This window comes from Cyclospora cayetanensis, unplaced genomic scaffold (assembly GCF_002999335.1).
Source record: "Cyclospora cayetanensis isolate NF1_C8 unplaced genomic scaffold, CcayRef3 CcayRef3_contig_79, whole genome shotgun sequence".
Lineage (NCBI taxonomy): Eukaryota > Apicomplexa > Conoidasida > Eucoccidiorida > Eimeriidae > Cyclospora > Cyclospora cayetanensis.
In genome coordinates, this window is record NW_020312751.1 from 1,003 (window position 1) to 9,268 (window position 8,266).

An 8,266-nucleotide genomic window follows, 5' to 3' on the forward strand; every position below is an offset into this window, starting at 1 on the left:
CTTGTAAAGAGAAGGGTGCCGCAGTCAAGAGGCAGACGCTTACAAAAGGACGAGAACACCAATTAACTCCTGCAGTGATCCATACAGGAATCTGAGGGCCGAAGACTGCTTGTGCAATGCTCAGGAATATTGAATGAAACCAGCTCCTACACGCACTAGGGATCTCTACTTACGAACACGTGACAGCTGCATGCTTTCTGTCCATCGAATTGTTTCATTGTGCAGAAGCAAACACGCGAGATGGTTGTGGTCCCTGGCTGCATGACGGAGCTTGCCTATACACTTTGCAGGGACCTGCTACCTCATATCTGCCTGGCTTTATCGTTTTATACCATCATTTCGCTGCCCCCTGCCCCCGCAATGTTTGTTGACATGTTAGGACCGTAGGGATAGCCAGTCACCCAGAGGCCGTCTCTTCCGAGGGTTCTCGCAACTAAGGGATCAAGCAAAACCGACGGGCAACATCTCTGCGACGATTAAAGCTTCTATATCCAGTCAGATCGCAGCAATAGTAGGATAGGCCACTGACCATGAGACACTGGTTACTTCTTGAAGCACCCTACCGTGTGTACCAGTATTTTAGAGGCCATTCAGAAAGGGCCTCTTAGAACCGCCCACCTGGGATTTCCCCCACCCTCCGCCTCCCAATAGTGTGCGAATTCACGATGGCGTTAGCGCGTGTGGCAGCCCTATCTGAGGCAAACATTTTATCCGTATATCGGTGCTATAAAAGTTTGCCAACGTAACTGTGTACTGCAGGTGAATTCCTTCAAAACCATATAAAAATAGCGCACAGTGTAGCAGATATGCACAGGAGACTGCAGCCGCAGATAGTAAACTTCCACCTATCAATCGAGCGCTATCTGTTCAAAATGTTGCCAAGAAAACAGATGTTGTTTGAACATCTTCTAGCCGCAAACGTATTCCACTTTAGTTTCCTCTTGGTCACTTTCATATTTCCAATGGTTTATTTCCTCTTCATTGCTGCGTGGTCGGACATTTCTTAAGTAGATGAGGAGGCTTCTGCAGCACACAACAGAAGCAATAGCAGTGGCTGCAGGGAGCACCATGAGTATTACTGCTCGCGACACCGGTGATAATCAAACATCAAATGCGTGTAAATTGACAAAAACACGATTGCACAGCCCTGCAGTCCACCGCAAGCCGCACCAATATTCGCAATGCTATACCCATAGTTGTAAAGATTGAAAGCAGCGCGTTAAAATAATCAGTACTCTGCACGCATAGGTTGTCGGAGAACTGTGGACTCAATGCGCGACCAATGGAACTAAGTGGGTAGGACAAAACGCGTGACGCAACGAAGTGAAAGACAGGCACAGCGTAAGCGACATCTAAAATCAATACAAAACGTACATGAAGCAAAGGATGGGTGCTCTAAATCCTGTACCGCGAGTTTCTAAAGCTGCAATCCCTTGGAACTATATCGGAAATACAGCTTACGGACCATTGAATCTGGCCTGTTGTCGTTTTTTATATTTTTCTGTTTGCTCCTGGTCTTTGTTCTCTTCTGTGTACTGTTAGTACTCGCATTAAAAATCTTCCGTATGAAGATGCTGCGCCCCCCTTTTGTCTTGCCCCTAATCTTCAGCTGTTGCTGCTGCTTCGCCTGAATGTCTGGAAGTGCGACAGAACAACACGCTTCAACGCTATGTTCACCCTCCCGAACGTTGTCGTGATCTTCTTCCAATCGCTGCTGAGACAGACGTCTGTGTCGTATCCGGCTCATTCGATGAGGCAGCGCGTAGCATTCATCCTTTGGTTGCTGTGCTTGCTGTTGCGCACTCCCTTCATGTGGTCGTATGCTTTCATGTGCTTCCTTCTCCTGCTTGTTCACTGTTGGATCCGAGGAGAGCTGGCTTGCCAGCTCGAACTTTTTCGCTTGCATCTTGGCAGACGAAGGTAAGAGGCTTTGGTCACTTGCTGTACCACTGGAAGCGTAGCGACTGCTTACACTGCTAGGCTGTGTATCCTGAGTGGTAGGGCACTCCTCGGGTCGTCTTGTGGATATTGAAGCCTTGCTCTTCTTTTTTCGCTTCTTCCGCTCAGGGCCACCTTCGGCTGCTATTTGTAGCTGGTCCTTGTTCAACTGCTGCTTCCTGGTATTTACGCACTTCGAGATGCAAGCAACACGGCTGAAGCCACTGTCCTCATCAGCACTCGGCTCATGCTGCTGCTGCTCCTCAACGTCCTTCCGCAAAAGCTGCAAATGACGTTCGCGGATCTTGCTCTGGGTGACCAGTCGCTTATTCTGCTGCTGCAGACTTCGAGCAGCAGCAGAAGTTGATGCGGCAGCGGCAGCTACTCCTGCACCCTGTCTGTGTTTCCTTTTTCCTGGTTGCCGTTGAAGCAGCAGCAGCTGATTATGATGCTGCTCTGGAAGCTGCTCTTTTGTGCCTAAGAAGGAAAGATCCAGCGTACCATCTGCAAAGTTAAATTCAATATCTGTACCCATCTTCAACACTAAACCTTGAACCCCGAAGTCTAAACTGTATGCCACAAGGGAAAAGCCCCATACCCAAATTCATGGAAACAGGAAATGTATTATTTCTTAACCCCATAAGACAAAAAATGCAACCAAAGGTGTCCTGCGACCTTCGGATGCATAATAGAGGCAAAATATCTCCTGTGTGATGAAGACAAAAAGAAATTATTTTTACATTTAGTTGAACAACAATGTTTCGCAATGATTTATTAGAGGTTCAGCTACCACGAAATATTTTCACAAAAGCAGAACTGACACCCCTGCAGTGGTGCTACGCCAAAAGGCTCGCCGTGATGGGTACGTACAGCATGAAATGCATTCGTCGCGGGTGGCGTCATTTGTACAACGCAACCACCCCACAACATTCTTTTGCCATTCCACAAGGAGTAAATCTGATCTTTATGTCCAATACTCCCCGTCCACTTGAAAATGCCAGTTAAGCACATCAAGAGCACTGAGGGTAGGGCCCTGCACCCCAAGGTCAAACGCTTTCTTTTCTGTCGCTTTTTTCTGGTTCTGCTAAAAACGGTTTCGTGCTTAGAAGCCCACATTGATGCTACTTCTCATACCATATACGCTGTGTCATCTTGTTAGCTGGGGATTCCCGCACGTATCCGGGAGTGTGAAGGTTGAGGCGATTTTCAATCGTGTTAGCCTGGCATTACTATTTCGTTCCCCCTTTCACCATCAAGCCAGCATTCACACACGTTTTGCTCAGGCACGGCTGAGACCTTGGGTGTTGGTGAAGGCGGTATCCTCTACTTGGGGAGGTCGCCCTGCGGTTCCCGTTCGCTTCTGTCTTTCTTGTATTGCTTGTGTTTTTGAGAACCGTGCACTGAAGCAAAGCCTATGTCAGCGGTGTATGATGCGTTATGGGGCCTGCTTTTTGTGGTATGACCTCAGAATTCGATGAGGCCATCAAGACTGGCCTTGTGGTGGTCGACTTCTTCGCCACGTGGTGTGGTCAGTCTGTTTCTCTTTCCTCATGGCCTCTAAGGCTGTGGTTCCTGTCTAGATGTGCCTGGTGGTGCCAGTATCCAACAGTGGTGTGTATGATAGCGTTTTGTGTTTTGCAGGCCCGTGCAAAGTGATCAAGCCCTTCCTAGAGGAAAAGAGCAATCAGATGCCTCATATCGCCTTTTACGCAGTATGGGCTGTGTTATTCAGATAATTTTTTTCGCTGCTGCTCCGGAGTATAAGCGAGACTGCAGGTCGCCCATGTAGCCAAAGCGAATCGTGTCAACCCCGTCGAAACTGATAATACAGGCGTGTGGTGTCTTCGCTGCAGGTAGACGTTGATGAGAACCCCGGGCTGTGCGAGAGAGAGGAAGTGAGCGCAATGCCAACATTCAAGCTGTATAAGGATGGAAAAGTGGTGGAAACGATTGTGGGTGTTCGTAAGCCGAAGCTTGAGGAGGCCATCAACAACCTAAAGTGATACCATGCTGCAGGCATTATACTCTAGCAAAACAGTCTCTGCAGCTTGCTGTTTCACCCTTACTGCCCTGATAATGGTGCTCTGGTAGGGCCTGGTGAGGTCACAAGAGTACTGGAAAGCGGTGTGACCGCTTGGGGAGGTCCCTTAGCCACCATAAACGGCCCCCTGCCAGCAGGCTTTGGCTCTGGCTAATGGAGCACTACCAGTTCCAGTGCCCATGGGGAGGCATGCAGCATCAATAGGCCAGAAAGTGGCACCTCTACAGACATGTCTATTCGATACAAATGGACTACCATTTGGATTTAGGGGGTGCTAGGGGATGTAGGCTTGAGCAATGGACGGGCCGGAAGCACCCCTGAAGTGCATGTCTTCTTTGTAGAGCCAACATGCCCATTTGGCATTAACCCCCTATAAGAACTAGGCAACTGCTGCACGGCGATGGTGACACATGCATGCAAAGCAACGCCGAGTTTAGACAAGACCGACCCTTGGCAGAGTACGAAAAAAGATATGTCGCGGGAGAGATGCGCTGCTCCGACGAAGGTTCGCAGACACCTCAGCTATAAACTGGGACTACAAGAGTGCGCCTCTATTGTTGCTGACAGCCGTGCTGCTGCAACTGGATTACACATGCAAAGGGCCGATGGTTCGAGAGGTGTGCTGCTCTTCTCTTCAGACCTGCAATGCGGTCTGCAAGGCGTGCTGCCGGCACTTCGCCTCTAGAGCTTCCTTCTCTCCGCAAAAGCGTTTTGGGAGGGCCCAGGCTCACTGGCCAGGGACCTTTTTCTCGTAGACTGCAAAATTGCGCTTGACACACATTGCGTGAAAGGTGCAATGAGGAAGTGCTGCGGCTGTACGTTTCACCTGACTTGTTCTCGCGCTAAGCCAGAAGGGAGGGGGGCTATGGCGGATGGGGCATGATGAGCAATAAAAAGCCGGTGGGATGTCGAGGGAGTTGAGCACTGACAAAAGCACGGAAGAAAACGTGAGTAAAAGAGGGCAGGTAGTGGGGGAGGGGCAAGCAAAATTAGTGAGTGGTTAGGGCAAGCAGGAAAAGTACGAAGGCAAAGGGCCCAAGCGAAAAAGGCGGAAGCAGAGACAAAAGCTTACAGTTGTACGCAAGGAGCTTATCTATCAAATCTGCCTGCGCCAAAATCATTCGCCGACAGCAGTAGCGCTTCAATCCCAACATGTCCAGAGCCACACTGTAAAGCACGCACATTCACACACGCCGTGAGGTGAAACCATAATGCGTATGCATGAACCACTATTTAGGCCTAATATCGTCGCAGAGGAAATCTAGCATTAGCCTACAAGGAATTGCTAGCTATGATTTAAGGTTTGTCAGAGTACCCTTCATCAACGTCGTTTTGAAGCTTCTCAACATATCGCTCCCACAAGTGCCCGATGACTCGCCCACATGTGAAGCACCGCACGGGAATGATCATCCTGACTCCTCAGTTGTATAGGGACTTCAGACTATGCGATCTGTTACTATGCGTCCAATAATGGATATAGTGGGAAGATAAAGTGTGGTAATCTGCCGCTCCTTGGCGTCGGGGCCTACACGCTGTGGAGGTAAAACAGTGCTAACACTCTACTCCGGACAGTAGGCACAGGCTCATCCCACCAAGCATCCCGGCAGCCAAATGGACGACGTGGATACTTGAATAACGCGGTGCCCCTTGGTCGATGATACAGCGGCGCGCAGTGGATGAATCACAGCAGGCCTAGACGCTTGTGGCAGTCGAGTGAAAGGTGGGCCCAAACAAAGATCTAAGGGGAGAATGGACAGAAAAAATGGAAATTAAGGTGACTCTCGAGCTTTTGGATCAAGGAAAGCGAGGAAAACAAGGGCGACAATTCCAAGGAAAATAGAAAGCGATGGTCTTCTTTCGGGTCCTAGAATGCATGCGCCGTTTTACTTCAGTGCACTTCTATTGTTTGCCGTTAATAACAATTTAAAGGATAGGGAACAAAAAGCGGTGAAGCATTCTTCTTTAAAGGCAACAGATGATCAGTTCTACTATGCAGCTGCGCCTTGTGACTTTGCGGTCACGTAAGGGGCTGGGATGTGGGGGTTACAAACATAAGAGAAAGCCTCCACTATACGGTGCTCCTTTTGTATACTAGAAAAGAAAGCCAATATTTTTAGACTATATTGTCTAATTAACTTAAGATGCAGGGCGTTGGTACACTTCCTTCGCCTCTTTTATTTGTGGGCAGCCCCAAAGTGGGGCTGCATTGGAGTTACACCTGAATCCTGTGGGTGGCGGCTGAGCTGCGAGGATAACCCCACAAACAATGCTGGGTTGTTTTCCGCGCGGTTTTTCTTCGTTTGCTGGCATTTGTTCATTTAAACGACAGAACGAATAGTAGGACCGTAAAACCTAAAGCCAGCAAAATGGAGATGGACCTGTTGCACCCTGATCCTTTGGAGGAGGCGAAGAAGCACAAGCTCAAGCGCCTCATTCCAAACCCCAAATCCTTCTTCATGGATGTCAAGTGCCCCGGATGTTACAGCATTGCTACCGTCTTTTCTCACGCTCAAACTGTCGTCCTTTGCGGGAGGTGCGTTTGGGGGAAAGGTTTAGGGCTTTGAAACGGAGGTTGGGGTTCCGTTTAGAATACGAATATTTAGGGGAATGAGCTAGGCACGCTCTTCCCGCTCAACATTTATGTATGTATTTCGATGTTGCTGGCCCCTTGGCTCCTTTTTATCTTCTTGGCGCTCGGTCGCCTGTGTATGCCCTTCCTTCCCGATGGTTGTAGCACGAAGGCCACCCATGGTTAGATTTCATTTCCATAAGGAACTTAGAAAGAGCTGTATTTGTGTTCGCACTACATGTACGTGCATGTCTCGGAGGCTTTCTGCCTGTACGTATTGGTGATTGTCTCTCCTAGCCTGAACAAAATAGAAAATGTGGGGGCTTCTTTACTTCTTCCCATGGAGCGAGCCGTCTGTACTATATTTTGTGCCAGGCAATTTTGACCTGTGCTTAGTGGGGTGGCTTTGTAGGCCAGTGCTGATTAAAAGGATTGCATGCATCATGGTGGTTATGATATGTGCGGGTGCTGCCATATCTTTTCGCCTCGAGATTTTCTTTCGTTTCCTCATTATTGTCGTGATTTCGAATATGTGGATTGCTGTGGGACCCCCCGATCTTGCCACCGCCCCGTTCACTCGATTTCCATCTGCTACTCCGCTTTCCTGCCTAACTTTACCCTTATCTGCTTTCCTGTGCTTGTGCATTCAGCTGCAACGTAATGCTCTGCCAGCCGACGGGCGGCAAGTGCAAGCTGACGGAGGGCTGCTCATTTAGGAAGAAGGTTGAGTAAGGGATGCTACCGGAGTGTGGGGCTGCACTGCTATAGAGGGCGCCGTTGCTGCTGAGCACGCAGTAGTAGAGGCCCCCTCTGTGCCCCTGTGCATTTTCCTCTCGCTTTATCGCACTTCGGATCTGCCATCTCCTTTGCGTGGCTTTTGAGAAGGACGTTGGTGCTTGGGGGTCATCTTAGTACTCACCCTGCAGACTCTTTCATCAAAGAACCCTAAACATGACAACGAAGTTTTGCGGGCAGGGGGGGGCTTTTGTAAGCAACAATAGAGAAGTCACGTCTGAGATCGTCTCCTACCTGCTGCGACGGCAATTTCGGTAGGCACTTTCGAGCAGATGACAGGTGTTGAGCAGACCGTTGATAGGGCGTAATGTAGTGCGGCAGACCGCAACAGTATCGCCGCCCAGTGTACCGTAGACCTAGAGGTCATAACCGAACTTTTGTAATCTGTATGCGGCAACAGGTTTCTTAACGACATTGGCAGAGTGTGGCAAACTAAGGCCTCCATATTTTGACTAAAAGAACACGCCTAATCAAAAGCACTTAAGTCATTCGTTGCTGCGTGCTGCTAAAAAGAAACTTCTTAGCTAAGGAAATCTTCTCAGCGAAGGTTGCTACGCTACACTTGAATATGCTCACAAAATGTATATTAGATTTCAGAGTTAGTGAAGGAATGACGGATCGGTTGCGTGTTTGTGCATATTTACACGTGGCAGTGTATACCCGATATGCAGCAATTCATTGTTGTGTGCGCCTAAGATGCTATTTGTAACTGACTGCGAATGCTCTAAGCGCGTACAGAGGAGCCGAGCGTGCCCCAGCTGTCCCTCTCTTCCCTCTTGAGGAGATTGATGGGCGCAGGCAAGAAGCTTTGGCAGGGGAAGGTTGAGTAGCTTTTCATTCAGCTTGTGTTGAGTCAGGAGTCACGCGTCCTTCTGTGAGTAACGTATATGAAGAGCTACAAAGCTGGTAGCATCGACGATTCG

At 49.1% G+C, this 8,266-nt stretch overlaps 3 protein-coding genes across 3 annotated transcripts; 2 read left to right on the forward strand and 1 right to left on the reverse strand.

Moving 5' to 3' along the window:
* Positions 1-1,417: 1,417 nt before the first annotated feature.
* Positions 1,418-2,473, reverse strand: LOC34623762. The gene has a single exon (XM_026335717.1). It carries the CDS (start codon positions 2,471-2,473, stop codon positions 1,418-1,420), a length of 1,056 nt encoding a protein of 351 aa, XP_026191502.1.
* Positions 2,474-2,932: 459 nt separating this feature from the next.
* On the forward strand, positions 2,933-3,941 carry LOC34623763 (thioredoxin-1). Its single transcript, XM_026335734.1, has 4 exons — positions 2,933-2,963; positions 3,407-3,466; positions 3,580-3,650; positions 3,792-3,941. Exons 1-4 carry the CDS (start codon positions 2,933-2,935, stop codon positions 3,939-3,941), a joined length of 312 nt encoding a protein of 103 aa, XP_026191519.1.
* A 2,404-nt stretch (positions 3,942-6,345) lies between these two features.
* Positions 6,346-7,280, forward strand: LOC34623765 (40S ribosomal protein S27). The gene is made up of 2 exons (XM_026335716.1): positions 6,346-6,512; positions 7,199-7,280. The coding sequence occupies exons 1-2, from the start codon at positions 6,346-6,348 to the stop codon at positions 7,278-7,280; spliced, it is 249 nt and encodes an 82-aa protein (XP_026191501.1).
* Positions 7,281-8,266: the final 986 nt, after the last annotated feature.